The sequence below is a fragment of the Rhopalosiphum maidis genome, chromosome 4 (assembly GCF_003676215.2).
Source record: "Rhopalosiphum maidis isolate BTI-1 chromosome 4, ASM367621v3, whole genome shotgun sequence".
Classification (NCBI taxonomy): Eukaryota; Metazoa; Arthropoda; class Insecta; order Hemiptera; family Aphididae; genus Rhopalosiphum; species Rhopalosiphum maidis.
Window position 1 is genome coordinate 8,695,980 of NC_040880.1, and position 16,172 is coordinate 8,712,151.

The window sequence follows — 16,172 nt, forward strand, 5'->3', positions numbered from 1 at the left end:
TAAATTGAATTACCTATACGCGTATAGAAACCGTTTGCAATGATTACTATGAAACTCCGTCAATGCCTATATGGACATGACATACGGCATACAACTATGGAGTGCGGACAAAAAATCAAATCTTCCAATTTATAAATCTTTGTATAATCACAAAATATGCCCACTTCTTGATCTCCAACTCTCTTCGTGTAAATCTAAAAGTAAATACAATAGAAGAAACTACTAAAATCCTATTTAAAAAATTCTACTTTCGATTGACAATTCACTCGAATTCACTAACATCTGATATTGTTTCCGACAATATTCCTGGTAATTCTTCTCACCGACTAAACAGAAATTAGCGTAGAGACTCAAATCTTACTTAAATTTCAATTATCCTAAATTATATAATTAATCCTTGTCTAATCTTCTACTAAGTGTCGCTATCGAGTGTCTGTTTTCTCTATGATGAGTATCCAAATCATAAACAAAATTAAAAATACATATTATATAGTCATATATTTTGTATAGATTACGGTTAGCACAAAATATTGATTATTGTCATAAATTATAGAAAATCAACATCTAGTGATCAAATATTAATTTACTTTGCAAAAAATAAAAATACAATAGACTTTCGTGAGATACTACTAATTAATATTTAATATACGACAGTAGCGTAGCAAAATAGCCTATCTTGAACGCCGTTTTATCAAAATTGTAAAATTAAAATATCGTATTTATAACTTATGAAATTCAAGAAAAATTATATTTCAGTACTTTGAAACTTACTTACTTATACTAAGATTTAAAAAAACACATAACTAATGTGATAATTTTAAATATTCGTATGATATAAATCAACATAAATAAAATGAAATAATATTATAAAAAAAGGAAATATGAATTATGAATAGGTACTATTGACACTTTAAAAAAACGGAGATGTTAGTAAAGGCTGCAGTAAAGCAGACATAGATGCTATATAAATTACAATTAACTTTGTAGTATTATCCGAATTATTAAAACTCAATAGTTTATCTATCCTATAGGAAGTGTTACAGTTTATACTTTATTGTAAGTAATTACAATTTTTATCAAATATCTAGCTGTAGTATTTTATATCAATTTAAAAATACTTATTACTCGTATCAAGCAAACGAAGCTTCAAAATAACCTACCACAGATGACTTGAATAGAACGATCTCATTTATATTGGAGGCCACTTACATATACTATCTATGAATAATTGAAAAAATTTTCTGTTTTAATTCCAAAAAAAGTTCATTCATTACATGTTTTCTAAGTTTAGCACACATTTTACTTCTATTTTTACACTGAACCTCACATTATACTTTTTATTATGACGTTCTTTTCATGGATATAGTACCGTAATTTATTATGCGACGGTAGGTACACTTAACTACACTCGATTTTTTTAGTAGCTTTAATGTTTTTTACAATTATTTTATTTGTCTCTATTTTTAACCAACCAACATTTTATGAAAAATAGAAGTACCTACCTGCCTATAGAACTTAAAGTACAGATTCTAAATATGAAGGATTAACCTCATAGAAATTCAGAATGAGAGTCTTTACGCCTTTAATTTTTATGATCTGTGATCTAGTCGATCTAGATAGGTACCTATAAAAGGAAGGGTAATATTTATATATTAGTATAAATAATATATTTTTTTGATAGCATATATTTTGAAAAAAGCTAGATAAGATACTAGGCCTTACTTGAATATTGAATCCCGTCTAACGTAGGTATTAATATATCTACTTTGCAATACCATATTTTTAGAACTTCGGCGCCATTTATACACACTTCACGCAAATAGTTATCGGTGGTAAAACATACCTACCGAAAAAAATGGATGGCTGATAAATAAAGAATCCAAAAATCTTTTGCTAAGACATATTTCTATTTCATTCTTTACTGATGGGTTAGTGTACTTCAACACGTTCGGTACAGATAATACTGTCTGTAGCTGACTAGTTATTCGATGTACCTATACAGTTTGAAATGTTGACACGTAAAGCAACACTATATGGTATGTAGGTACTAGGTATATATAATTATATAATATTACTACAAATTTGTCTCGAATATAACATAACACTCGAAAGATAAATTATCATTACGACTAAGAAATTTTAGGAATTGAATATTTGCTTCCATAGATACCTTTGATTTATAGTAGACCAAGCTGTACCTATCTCCATTCTATACAATGACTAATTAAAAACAAAAATCTAAAATACATAAGTATTGTTCTTCATACTTTGGGATTTTAGAAAAGAAACTGCATAGATTTACATATTTTTACAATTATCTATATATTAAAATACAACTGTTAAAATAACATACCATTTCTTGCAAACCATACCAACCAGACAATTATTATTCCACTATAAAATTGTTTAATTATGTTATTGTTATAACTTGACACTTTGACAGTAACACGACAACAAATTCTTTTTATCCAACCAATTTTACATATCACATTTTATTTATTTAGTCATCTTTATTAACAAATAATAAATGTAATTTTTTTTTATCTTGAATCATTTTTTCTTTTGTTATATTATATTGATTTTAATGTTCATAATTTCTGAACTCTATTTATCATTGATCACATCATAGTGGTCACAAAAACATACATTTAATAATATAGATACATTTTATTCAAAAAATATTAGGTTTTTAATAACTATACATAAAAACATGATGAATTAATTACTATAATTCAACAGACTTTATTACTTTGATAATAAAAAAAAAAAACCATTGAGACAACCAGGCCATAATAAAATAGGCCTATAATTTAGTGATAAATATAAAAAAAAATAATAGTAAGATAATTATTTTGTAATGCTCTAAAATTAAAATGCATTTGCTAACAGGTGGAATAAACTAAATTATAGATATACGTGGAGTGCTGTCACCCATTAAAAAAAAATATATATATTAATATTATTTTTGTAACCAATGTTTAATTTGTTACCATTCTATTCACAATAATAAATAGTTCCAATTTCAATTTAATCTGCTCAATTTTATTACATAATACATAATTATGAGTGCGTATACACTGTAAAAAACTCTCATATTTACATCATACAACAACATCTTTAATTAGACAAAAATAGAATCTTGAAAGTTGAGTAACTCTAATAATTTGATTATGGCTAAAGTATAGTACTACAAAACTATTTCAATAATACAGAAACATTTATTCTCGAATTACAAAAATTCTCTTGTTTGTAATACAAGTAACACATTATTAGGCCATTTATCATCACTAAATTAATAGCCAAACATAAATTAAAAAGTTTAATATACACAAACATCATACTTAAGTATAAATTTATCTAATTAATACCAGCCAGCATAATACAGTGTTTATCATCACTATTTACATTTCACAATTTAGTTCAGTTTACTATCTAAACTATAGTAATACTAGAACTACAGATATAGCCAGTGGGTTCAAAAATTGGGTCTATTAAAGTTACAGTAGGATATAAAATTAATATCAATAAGATGGAAAAAATTTAATAAATTAAAAATAATTATTTTAAATTGAATCTCTCATACTTTTTATGAAAAAAATGAGATTCTTTCAGGTAATTTTTATAAACTTTAAACAATGTTTATTCTATAAAATATAAAGGAATTGCTTCTTTTTTCTATCTTATTTCAAATAATTTAGTAGTATTGGATTCAATCAATATCACAGTTTTGCTAGTGTTCTAGTAAACCTATAGCAAAACACTAGATCTTGTTTCAACCAGCATGTTATTAATTCATGTAAGGATATTTCCATTCGGTCAATGGTACAAATGTTTCTTTAACAGATTGAGGTGACGTCCATCGTAGAACATAATGGGGACCACCAGCTTTGTCATTAGTGCCTGAAAAAAAAAATTAAATTAATTTATATTATTCAATCAATTAAATTGCTAAGATAGATTATATTTTATATTTTTATTAACAATTATTGAATCATTATTCATTAATTATTATACATCAGTTAAGGCATATAATATTAGTCTCAATTTTGTTAGCTCAGCCATTATCATGATATGAAAAGTATTACATGGAAAGTTAAACAGATATTCAAAACTAAATTATTAAAAAATTATGTTTATTGTTTTAGAAGTATTATTAATTAAAAGGTAATGAATATCTGCAATTAGCCTAACATTGAAATTAATATTATACTTTCCATAAAAATGTTTACTTCTTAGATACCATACAGTAAAAATGACCATAATTAACAAGATATTTCTATTAAAATTGTACATAGGAAACATTAAAGCACCAAAATTATAATGGTAGGTACCATCCTAATTAGGTTGTTCATGTGGATATAATATAAATGAATTAATCAGAGTCTAATATATACCTAATAATCAATCATACTATTCATACTCATCATTTCAATTTTATTAGCACAGTTAATTATGATGCATGTATTCAAAACATTTAACATATTTGGCTTACTGTTAAATGGAGAAGCAAAAAAATAATCGAGGAATCATACAACATTATTTGGAAACTTATCTAAAGACACAACCTAAATAGAAATTAATTAGATGTTTAAACAAATAATACTCCTACTATTTAATTAAAAATAGAACTAGCAAAATATCTCATAACTAATATCTTTTAGCCATCGACAAAATATTCTATTATTTCTCAGGGTGAAAAATCCGTAAATCCAACTTTTTAATGTAAACAAAACAGTAGGCATGAAATATCTGTTAACAAGTTAGAAAAAACCAAACTGAATATTAATATTCAATTAATAGAATACTTTTGAAATGATTTACTTTCTATTACATACCAAAAGTACTATGGAAATTAAGCAATTAATAGAAAAAATAACTTTTAGTTTGTAGTAAAAAATGGCTATCAAAGATTATGAATCTCATAGATCAAAGAAGAGCAACCTGGAGGTCACCAATTATGTAATACCAAATGAAATAGTTATATACTATTTTAAGAAGAGTTGTTGTATCATCAAAATAATTAAATTTTGGGTGTCATGGTTGTCGTAGATCATAAAAGGTTGCATATCACTGCCATATAGATATATTCAAAAATATACAGTGGAAGAAATCTAAATTTAATGATAAAATTATGTTACAAAATAATCTCTATGTTGAAACAGAATATTAAGAATACAATTCCAAAATTTAATTTATTATGAACTGAAGAAAAAAAAATAATTAATTACACTTAGCTGTTACCTATTTTAATTTATAATGATACATAATATATAAGTAAGCAAGCCATTATAAATTTAAAAATTATTTAAATTTACCTGACATTCTGCTTCCACCAAATGGTTGTTGTCCCACTACGGAACCTGTAGACTTATCATTAAGGTAAAAATTACCAGCTGAATACTTTAATGTTTCAAGAGATTTTTTTAAAAAGTTTCTGTAAAAATAAAAATAAATTTGTAAATAACTACATCATTTTACTATTTGAATTTCTTACTTGTCCTGAGCAAATACAGCTCCAGTCAATGCATAAGGAGTAGAACTAATAACGAGATCAACTGTTTTATCAACTTCTGAATCTTTATAAACATAAACAGTCAAGAGAGGCCCAAAGATTTCTTCAGTCATAATTTTATCTAAAGGATCCTTTGTTTCCACTATAGTTGGCTGTATAAAGTATCCTTTACTACATTCAAAAAAAAAAAATAATAATATTAGATACTATATACTATATAGTATATACCAAGGGTGACCAACATGACTATGTACGTGAGCCACATATATAAATGCAATTATATCAAGAGCCAAATTATCTAATCTGTACTTTTATACCACAAAAATAATATATATAGCTAACATCCGATAAACGTATTATCAATTTACGAAATATGAAATTATAAAATAATAATAATAACATTTTTTTTTATAAATGTATGCAAAAAAATTAAAATGTTGGTTTTTGTATACAAGACCGCGAGCCGCAATTTGGCCACCTCTGGTATATACAATGGTAACATGTTAAAATGTAAATATATTATATTTAATTACCTATTGTCATACTGTCCTCCACCAATAATTTCCAAATTGGGAGACTTCTCTGCATGTTTAATATATCCAACAATACGATTAAATGCTTTATCGTCAATAACTGCTGAAGCAAAAGAATCAAATTCATTGACATCACCAATTTTCAACTTATTACGCAGTTCTAATAATCCTTCTTTAATCTATTCATGAAAAAAACAATTCAAATTCAATATAACAAGAATTACTATAAACAAAAATATTACTTTAGGCCATAAAGATTGAGGAACGTATAGTCTGGAACAGGCCGAACACTTCTGACCACAATATTCAAATGAAGATCGAATAGTGCCAGTAACAACAGATGTCACATCGGCTGTTGGATGCACAAAATGATAATTCTTACCTCCACACTCTCCAATCAATCTTGGAAAGTTAACATAGCTATTTATATTTTGTCCAACTTGGGTCCATAGTCGATTAAATGTCCTAAAAAATAATCATCAAGTATATTAAGATATATAAAATTAAATATAAATGAAACAAACAAATTGTATAACCCAAACAATATCAGCCAATAATATTCTATCAATTGTTGTGGTTTGAGAAAAAAAGTCTTAATTTAAACATACACTATATTATAACTATAATCACATTTTAGGGTGTTTTTTAGTGGAAATGTATGACTTCAAATTCACATTTTTCTTAAAACTAAATTAATACTTTTTAGTTTAAGTTTAGACAAGCATTAAATGTGTGTATGTATTTATAAATGGAATTATATGAAACATGGAAAACTACTAGACAATGCGTTATTCATAAATTACAAAAATATTAATATTCACAACACCATGCTGTTCTACTGTTTGACACTGTGAGCCAACTTTCATAAAAAATAACAAACATAAGATATTTAGTGTGTTAATTATTATTAATTTAAACAAACAATTATTTATTTTTAAACTATCAGCTGATCTTTTCTACAAGTGGATAAAAACTTATCAGTCAACTATATTCTGTTATTTGTCACAATTTTTTTTACCCTTGGGCATCAGTACGGACGGGGCTGTTACCGCACATTTACTAAAATTGATACTGCTTCAAAATACATGGTAACATTGCCAAATAACAAACAGGTATCATTCTACAAATATCAAGCTTGAAATAATACAAATTTAATATTTAACATTCCAAAAGGTTTTTTTATGGCAATTCACTAGATATTTTTATTTTTATTAATCATTAGTAAGTTATTAACAAAATTATTTAGATCAAATTCCTGGTGTCGACACAAAGTGCCGTCCGCGGGTGCTGGTGTCTAGGAGGAAGACACAGGTAGCCGAGGATTAACATAATATATAATTAAGCACAATATTTTAATACTCAATAATTAAAATTAAGCAAAAGACCTATGTTAATTATTTTTATTGAGTCAATTAAAGAAGGTAAAAATAAATATATTTAAAGTAGATTGAGTTGTAAATATATATTAAAAACATATTATTTTAAAAACCATACTGTATTCTTTACAATGTCTAGACAATAGATAGAATGCCTAAATTAAAAACTGTGACATACATTTTATTAAACTTAAGTAGATTATTGAGGACCTATTAGTATAATACAAAAATTTCTTACGGAACAGATCCAGTAAAGTTGATACCCGATAAATGTGGTGATGCAGTAATAGTATCACCAAATACAGGACCATCAGCTGGGATAAAATTAACTACACCAGCTGGAACTCCTGCTTCAGTCATTATTTCATAAATCACCCAGTTTGATAACAAAGCTGTATCTGAAGGTTTCCATAGAACAGAGCATCCCTAAAAAATAAGTTCACAAATAAATTAAATAAAAAAAATTAATTAAATTATATAAAAATCAAGAATTACCATTAAAGCAGGAGTGTATGCTAAATTTCCACCAATTGCCGTAAAATTAAAAGGAGACACAGCAGCAACAAAACCATCAAGGCCTCTATAACGCAAACTATTTAGTGTGATTTTTTTATTTTCACTAATTGGTTGGTATTTTGTCAATTCTTTTGCAAAAAATGCATTTAATCTATAATTTGATTAATATTATTTCAATCATTTTCAACAATTATAATCACACATTTGACAAACTTGATAAAATCTATTAATTCAGCAGCTGCATCAATTTCAGCTTGGATAACTGTTTTTGACTGACCAAGCATAGTAGCTGCATTCAATTTCATTCTGTATTTGGTAGCCATTAAATCTGCAGCCTTTAGCCAAATGCTTATTTTTTCTTCCAAAGGTACAGTATCCCATTTTGTTTGAGCTTCAGTAGCAACTTTAATTGCTTTTGCAACTAAATCCTTTTGGATATTTACAAATATTAATAAAACTGGATAATAATAATTTAATAGTTGATATGAATACTTACTGATGAAGCATAATAAAATTTTGCGATCTTCTTGCCATGGTTGTGTGGCTAAAATCAATTTTAATATGATTTGAATAAGTACATTAAAAATAATATTTTGTTTATTAACCCCAACAACTATACATCTTCCTAAATCTAAGTTAGGTTAAAAGAGAAGATAAATTTGAATGATTTCAGTCCAAATATATACAAGAATAAATAACAAATACAAATGATAAAAAAAAAAAATTGATTGAAAATAATACTTAAACAGTCATAATTTACAAATGATATATTGTAGTTTTAAAATGAAACATATATTGCTTTAGCTATATTAAAATGTAACTTAAAATAAATTTATTTATTTATAGTACTGTTTTTATTATTGTATCTATTATTAAAATAATTAAATACACAGGTATACAAAAATTTAGTACACCAAAATGTCTTACCATAACTTGATATCTAACATCTTTGGTCTTGAATTTTTCATTACCGATGATAATAGGTACATCTTCCACATTACTAGACAGGCGTTTTAACTCAGCTTCGATTTCTTTTCGTTCTTTGCTGCCAGGCAAGTATTCTAAATATTAACATAAATTGTTATAAAGTAGCTTATAATAGACTAATATTGATGTTTGAAACTTAGAATTACATTAAGAACTTTTCACATTAAAGGAAAAAAATAAGAAATAGTATTAGGAACATAAAAAAAATATTAAATAAATATTTGAAGATATTATTTTATTTTATTTAATAAATTTAGAATAAAATAAAATTAAAAATAATTGAATAAGTAATTATTAGATTGATTAAATATGATTCATTATCATAAAAACTTCAATAAGCCGTTTTATTATTACTATATATTTTTAAGATTAAGTTCTTAATTTCACGCTACTTTGACCTTAATTAAAAAACCATTTAATGATTATTATAATTGATTGATAAGTATTTTTTTCTAATAGATACAGAATTTGGTATATTATACTTTAATCTACTTATTATTTTCTTTTATATACAATATATAAATAGACGTAGATATTTAGGTTTTAATTGAGTATGTAACTTTATCAGGAAGAAAGTTATTACATAATATAACTTACGTTTGCTTACCTAAAAGTGGTTCATTTTCTACACTAAAATCCTTAACTTTAGGTAGTGAAAGGGATCCAATACTTCGGCAACATAAGCTAAAAACAAAATAATTAATTAAACTACTTCCAAATTATAAACATTGATTACATTTAATATTATGATTTAGTTAAAGAATATATTTGATTGTCCCATTAGTTGTGTATATTTTACAACTTAGTATGTAAGATACGGAGGTAAATATTTCATGGATATTTGATTTGGTTTACTTTAAAATATTCATTTATCAGTCTATTTTGGTTAACGTTATTAATGTCTTCAGTTAAAAATACTGGTCAAGGTTAATCATGTGTCAACTATTCTTTATTTATTTATGTTTTAAATAGATATTTAAAATGAGTGAAACACCCATCAACATATTGTTTTATTTGAATTATTTATTAAACAGTTTTAATGTATGAATACATATTTATTACGATTACATAAATGAAATAGTTAAGGTTGTCTAATAGTAAAAATAATATGAGATCCATTAGAGATGTTGAGTTTTATTTACAGTTTTAGAATTGGAAAGTTTGCCAGTACTCAAACATTCTATTTTACATTCCAATTATACCTCAAATTTAGTAAAATCTTGATAATATAATAAAAAACTATCAAATTTGCTAATTGCTAGGCATTTACATAAATGATTCATTAAATGTATGAATGTTGTCCAAATTTAACATTAAATTTATTTATCAAGACGTGAGTTATTGTCAACTAAAATAATAAAAATAAATCTTTTAATACACGTTTTAGAAGCAAAATAACAAATTTAAAAACCTATCAATCGGGAAATATGTATAATATATTATTATCTTAATTATTTATTTACATAATAGTAGTGGTTATGTAACTTGTTGCAAAATAAATTTTAAAAACCATGACCCTAGGCAACATTGATAATTAATTCTCAAGCACTCTTAACTCTTTACTAATAATAAACAATATTTAACACTTGAAAGATAAAATATTTATTTTTAAAACATTTATTTTAAATTAAAAATGTAAAAAGAAAATATACAAACTGTAACAAACTATGGAAGTTTTAATACAGTACAACAAAAAATTTCAAAATTTCATTATTGTAGGTAATAATTTCTAAGGCCTAGAATAAGTTTTTAAATCACCGAGTAGATTATATGAGTAGGAAATTATTTTTATTACTTACACAAAACACCATTAAAAGACCTAAAAATTAAGCTGTGAAAAAGGCGAATCTCATCATACCATGCAGATACAATAACATAATGGATTCGTGTAAGCCTACTATCTAGGCTCCTAAAAATGTTTCAGACCGTCGGTAATTCGTAAACCTCATTTAAATACCAGTCGTAAATACACCCCTAACCACTACACACAAAAAAAACCATCTGTACTCAGTGTATTTTAAAGTAATTTTACCTTTGAAATCCTTTTAGCGTGGCCGATGAGAAACGATTGGCGTTTGACAGCATTATGACGTAGGTAAGTGTCGTTCGTTCGACAGCTTACGACCTGGTCGGAAACAAAACGAAATTATAACAATATACTTTATATTAAACAGTGATTTTCAAGACAGAAAAACGATTTTTTTTCCCCCCGAGAAATTAGACTAGTTGATGCAACGATAAAGGTACCTGATAATAAACTATAAACACTATAGACAATATAATAACAAAACAATGATCAAACACTCGTGAAACGTCGCACTGTCGTAAACTATAAAGTGTTAAGTACTGACTACTGACGTAATGCGGTCTGCGAAAACAAATTATGTTCCAAACCGTAGTAGTCAGTAGGCACGGTTTCAAAACGGGAGGGGGTATGGGAAATTAAAAAAAATAATTCTGTCGGACGCCGAGTCAAAAACAACACGACCGTGTGCTACGTTGAGCCGGGAGAACAGTCGACAGTTCGATATAAACAGTAAACATTACTATAATAGTAATGTGTAATGACAATGAAGCGTTGCGATTATCAATTATTAGAATGTAACAAAATAATATAGACCATTGGATCGCCGACTTTCCCTCTTCACCTCTCACCTAAGAGCAACTACTAATAATGGTATTAAACATCGGCTATTACTTATGAATTATTAATATTATTATTAAAGTTTATGAGTATTAGTTCATTATTACTATATGTTTTATTTTTGCACGTCGAACACCGACAGAAAAACGACGACACGCGATAGCGTACGACGACCTTTCTGACGCACAGCCAACGCGATATTGAAACTGGGACAAGAGTATAAGACGAGTGACAAACTGACAACTGATTAAGAGTAACTAACGACGGAGGCACCAGCAGAAATTCAAAACGGGCAAACGGCTGCTACGGACTCACGAAGTCACGACTGAACAGTGTACAATACACTGGGCCACTGACTGAGAGAGAAAGAGTTAAGACTGTAAGGAGAGACTGACAGAGTGAGAGACGTTCGGTTACACAATACACGAGCAACCAGCACCACCACTCGGTACCTCGCCATGGATTGTCGAAGGCGGAGGAGGTGTGCCTCGCTTGGACAAACGACGTTGGCGCGCGGTTCGTCAATTGGCGATTGCCAAAACTAAAAAGACGAAAATTACCACGGACGCAGGTCCCCGCAAGTGCTGCCAACGTAACGGCGCTGCGATAATAATGTTGTCACACCACGCCACTCGTTTCGAAATCCAAATGCGAATGATGGCGCCAATACCCCTCTCCGCACCGCTTACGAACTTACGGTTCGACCGTCACCTACTCAACTACTATCGACTGACAAACGAATTAGAATAACGACCGACGTTACCCGACCGCTCAAATGACAAATTGTCAAAATATGTTAATTAATAATTATTCTTAATTAGTCCAGTCTCATCGTTCAACGCGCTGTCCATTCGCAGTGACGTTCTACAAAAGTCAAACACACTGTCGTTAAACATAGTGCAGTCACTAGGCCTAGACGATCTGAATCTCTTTATTAAAACAAGTGCAAGTCCCCACTACCAGATTTCAAATGGAATCTAAATTTCTAACCAAATAACGTTAAAATTTACTCTAATCCATTGCAACTACAAAATTAAAAATATTATTTTTTATGAATAATAACAATATAAACATTTCAAAATAAACTATAACTATATAATACAATATACATTAATATGTTTTATTTTATAAAACTATATCACATATTTTTAACAAAAAATAATAATTCTTAAATATTCTTTAATTTATAATTACAAATTACAAATTCACAATATAAACTTCAATTGTATCAACATGGTAACATCGAAAAATTCATATATCATATAATACAATATTAAATATTTAAGATATTTTTTTTTAATGTCTATGCAGTCTTTAGAGTATGGGCTGTATTAAATATGATTACTAACTCCTATTTATTTTATAAATGTTATCTTTAATTTTATTTTATTTATACTGGAAATTGGATTGATAATTTCAGAAAAGTGACAATTTTAAGTTTAATTTAAATTTCATACTAATATGTGTATACCTATGTATATAACCTATAAAAATTAAACCAATAAATTACACTTCCCTCGCAATGACTGACTAAATTGAATGTATAAATAAAGGTGATATTATTTTATTAAAAATCGATAATTTCAATTTATATACTATTATAATACAAGATTTTTTTTCTTTTTTGATTAAATGAAGTATTATATAAGATTTAACTGTTATAGAATCTTCGTGTTGATCACATGTAGCTACTATTTTATCTTCAATAGAATTTTTTGTTTTTAAGTCTTCGTTTTCAATGGCTGATGACGAAATCCCAGCTAAACGTGTTATAAGGACTTGGCCATCACTTGAAGCAGTTCCAATTAATTCATCATGTACTGGGTTATATCTATAAAAATGAATAACAAACAAAATATTTTAATGGTTGATTAAATCAAACACAAAAATTAAGAAGACTGTTCATTTAAATTTTAAAAACAATAATTCTAAATTTAAGATGTAAAAAATGTGCGTTTAGAATTTTAAATTAAAGTTAAGCTTAAAATAATACATTTATTAATTTCCCTAAAAATAGTATTCATATGTTTACTAAATAGTAAATAAATATAATATATTTCATTAAAATATGTTTGTATTATGTTACCTAATAGACCAAATCCAATGTGAATGATCAGCACGGGATATTAAAGGTTTGCTGGAATTACGTATATCCCAGAACTTAGAATATCCATCATCTCCACATGTTGCCATATAGAATTGACGATTTGGATTAAAATCAAAATCTCTGGAAATATTTTAATATTATTCAAAAAACACATTTTTAAAACATTTAAAATTATAAAATAAACTAAATATCAGTACAATATCTTTTTACTGTAACTAAAAAATAAACTTTAATTTATATAATATTAAATAATTAAAATGTGTAAGCAAAAATAGTTTTTATAATTGCACTAAAACTTATTATTTGAAAATGCCATAATTTATAACTTAATAGATCAAAAAAATGTTTATACCTAATAATTTGAGTATGAACTCCATCTAAACTCCATGCAATTTTAGTTTGGGATCTTAAATCCCACGCTTTTATATTACAATCATCGGCAGTTACAAACTGTAAATTGACACTTTGTGGATTCCATTTGCCAGTAGTAAACCTTGGTTGACCTAAAAATGAACAACTACACATTAATAAAATACAATCAATATATTATTTAACTAAAAATCATTACTCTAATAAATAGTTTTTTTTTCAAACTTGAGAAATTGTAAGTTCTAGATTAAGATATAACTAGATAAAAATATGAACATGTCAAGCATACATTTCAACTTTGGTTTTAACAATTTGTTTATTTCCTGGTAAAATACAAAATGTCATACCTTTGCCATCCAATACTGCTGTACATACAATTTTTACTCCACTTTCACTTACATCCCACATCACTAAATTATTATCAATTACAGAACACATGTATGCATCATTTGTAGGATGAAACGTGGTCACCTAAATTAAATTAAATTTAAAATTCTAAAATCAAGAAATATAACTATAATTCTATATACCTTAACATCAGTACCATACTTTTCTGAAGGAAAAGTAATGACATTTTCTAATTGACCATCATCTTCTGGGAGTCGCCATAAAGCTGTACGTTTATCACAATCTCGTTCAATACTAGCATAACAAGTAGATATCAAACGTTTATCTGTTGGAGAAGAAGCTAATGACCATATTTCACCACTGCTATGCTCATATATCTAAAATGTAATTATTTAACATGATAATAACTTATATTAGGAATCATACACTTACTAAACAAAATAATTGATTTTACTCATACAAATTTGGAATAGGTTATATTTAACTAAATTAATTTAATTTCCAACTAGGTACATACAAAATGACGCAACTCATATACAATCATTAATTTAAAATAACTTGTTCAATCACCCTATGAGACAGTTTTAACTTTTTAATTATTAATTTTATCTTCCTTTATATTCATTATAGGTGCAAAAAAAATTATGACTTATAATACTTACTTGAGGACAAAGTGTATTGGTCTCTTCTTGTAATTTAACAAGATGTACTTGATTATTAGACGTGATCAATGATTGAGTTCCAATTAAAAAACAGTCTTGATCGACATCAGCGTGCAAGGAACATAACGATCTGGCCTAAAATGTAAACAAGACTTGATAAAATTAACTCGCATTCCAACAATGTTTAATTATGTTTTTACTATTTAATACATACCTGAAATTCAACTCCATAAATTATAGGATTGTTGGACATTATGTTAATCAACGTTACTTTTTTATATTCGATTTCAAATCTTTGAACTTAAAAAATTAATAAGTGTTATCTAACATCCAGGTAAACATCTCACGAACTGGAAAAGAAGGAATTAAGTGTGAAATAACTAATTACTAGTAGGTAACAAAAAATTAAGTACTATTTAATTTATTTTATTTACATATAAGCTAGTGAACTAAATATTTAGTATTAGTTTAGTGATTTTAGTATTTACTATTTACTAATTATTATTACTTATTTATCACAGATATAGATAATATGTTATCTGTGTGAAAGGAATGATGCGACTGATAAGAAACAATATATTATTTTTTATTATTATTATTCATTATTATGCCTCGTGTATGGCTGCATCCACAATGTGATAGATTATCGTGTGCATCTAATTTATTGACTTATTGTAATTTTGTAATTGTAAACACTCCTTTTCCTTTAGAATTTTAGATTATTATTAACAAGTAATCATCCATTTTAACTATCTATTTTATTCATAGATAATATATTCTTATAATATCTATGATTTTATCGGCATTAATAAATAAACAAAAATGTATGTTTACATTAATAATTAATAAAAAATTATCTTTCTTTAAAGAAGGAATATTAACTATTAACATATAACCAAGTAATGCTATAGGTACTAGGCTGTAATGGGTATATGGAAACTCCGTCACCAGTGTTAAGGGCGTTAAGGCCTTCTCACATTAAATACGTTGACAGTTGACATACGTTGCGATGACATACGTCGACATTTCTAAAGCTTATGTATAAAACTTAACAATATATCTCAACCAAATAAACTCATAAATTCAAAATAAAAAAAAAATGAATGTTACATATTTAA

General features: G+C 26.7%; 2 protein-coding genes across 5 annotated transcripts; both read right to left on the minus strand.

Annotated features, from left to right (window-relative positions):
• Positions 1-3,198: 3,198 nt before the first annotated feature.
• On the minus strand, positions 3,199-11,981 carry LOC113561274 (delta-1-pyrroline-5-carboxylate dehydrogenase, mitochondrial). Of its 2 annotated transcripts, none has more exons than XM_026967596.1 (13): positions 11,676-11,981; positions 10,957-11,049; positions 9,532-9,608; positions 8,865-8,998; positions 8,434-8,481; positions 8,151-8,365; positions 7,917-8,088; positions 7,660-7,847; positions 6,288-6,510; positions 6,046-6,224; positions 5,495-5,683; positions 5,316-5,434; positions 3,199-3,900 (listed from the first exon to the last, which is right to left on the minus strand). In XM_026967596.1, the coding sequence occupies exons 2-13, from the start codon at positions 11,007-11,009 to the stop codon at positions 3,788-3,790; spliced, it is 1,710 nt and encodes a 569-aa protein (XP_026823397.1). In that variant the 5' UTR covers positions 11,010-11,049; positions 11,676-11,981; the 3' UTR covers positions 3,199-3,787. The 2 variants fall into 2 exon arrangements, with proteins under 2 accessions (XP_026823397.1, XP_026823398.1); XM_026967597.1 differs by lacking the exon at positions 11,676-11,981 and adding an exon at positions 11,172-11,579.
• Positions 11,982-12,875: 894 nt separating this feature from the next.
• LOC113555498 (EARP-interacting protein homolog) lies at positions 12,876-15,529 on the minus strand. 3 transcript variants are annotated; one of them, XM_026959841.1, is made up of 7 exons: positions 15,269-15,529; positions 15,055-15,189; positions 14,575-14,769; positions 14,392-14,515; positions 14,028-14,178; positions 13,655-13,795; positions 12,876-13,399 (listed from the first exon to the last, which is right to left on the minus strand). In XM_026959841.1, the coding sequence occupies exons 1-7, from the start codon at positions 15,305-15,307 to the stop codon at positions 13,099-13,101; spliced, it is 1,086 nt and encodes a 361-aa protein (XP_026815642.1). In that variant the 5' UTR covers positions 15,308-15,529; the 3' UTR covers positions 12,876-13,098. The 3 variants fall into 3 exon arrangements, with proteins under 3 accessions (XP_026815642.1, XP_026815660.1, XP_026815650.1); XM_026959849.1 differs by lacking the exon at positions 12,876-13,399 and having other exon boundaries at positions 13,651-13,795; XM_026959859.1 differs by lacking the exons at positions 15,055-15,189; positions 15,269-15,529 and having other exon boundaries at positions 14,392-14,454; positions 14,575-14,717.
• Positions 15,530-16,172: the final 643 nt, after the last annotated feature.

Excerpts from the sequence above, each read along its gene's own strand:
- LOC113561274 (XM_026967596.1), bottom strand. The coding sequence starts at position 11,009 with ATGCTGTCAAACGCCAATCGTTTCTCATCGGCCACGCTAAAAGGATTT. Across the intron at positions 9,609-10,956 it reads ACGCTAAAAGGATTTCAAAG|CTTATGTTGCCGAAGTATTG; the intron begins GTAAAATTACTT and ends TTTTGTTTTTAG. Across the intron at positions 6,511-7,659 it reads AACTTTACTGGATCTGTTCC|GACATTTAATCGACTATGGA; the intron begins GTAAGAAATTTT and ends ATTATTTTTTAG.
- LOC113555498 (XM_026959841.1), bottom strand. The coding sequence starts at position 15,307 with ATGTCCAACAATCCTATAATTTATGGAGTTGAATTTCAG. Across the intron at positions 14,516-14,574 it reads AGTATGGTACTGATGTTAAG|GTGACCACGTTTCATCCTAC; the intron begins GTATATAGAATT and ends AATTTAATTTAG. Across the intron at positions 13,400-13,654 it reads CATTGGATTTGGTCTATTAG|ATATAACCCAGTACATGATG; the intron begins GTAACATAATAC and ends TCATTTTTATAG.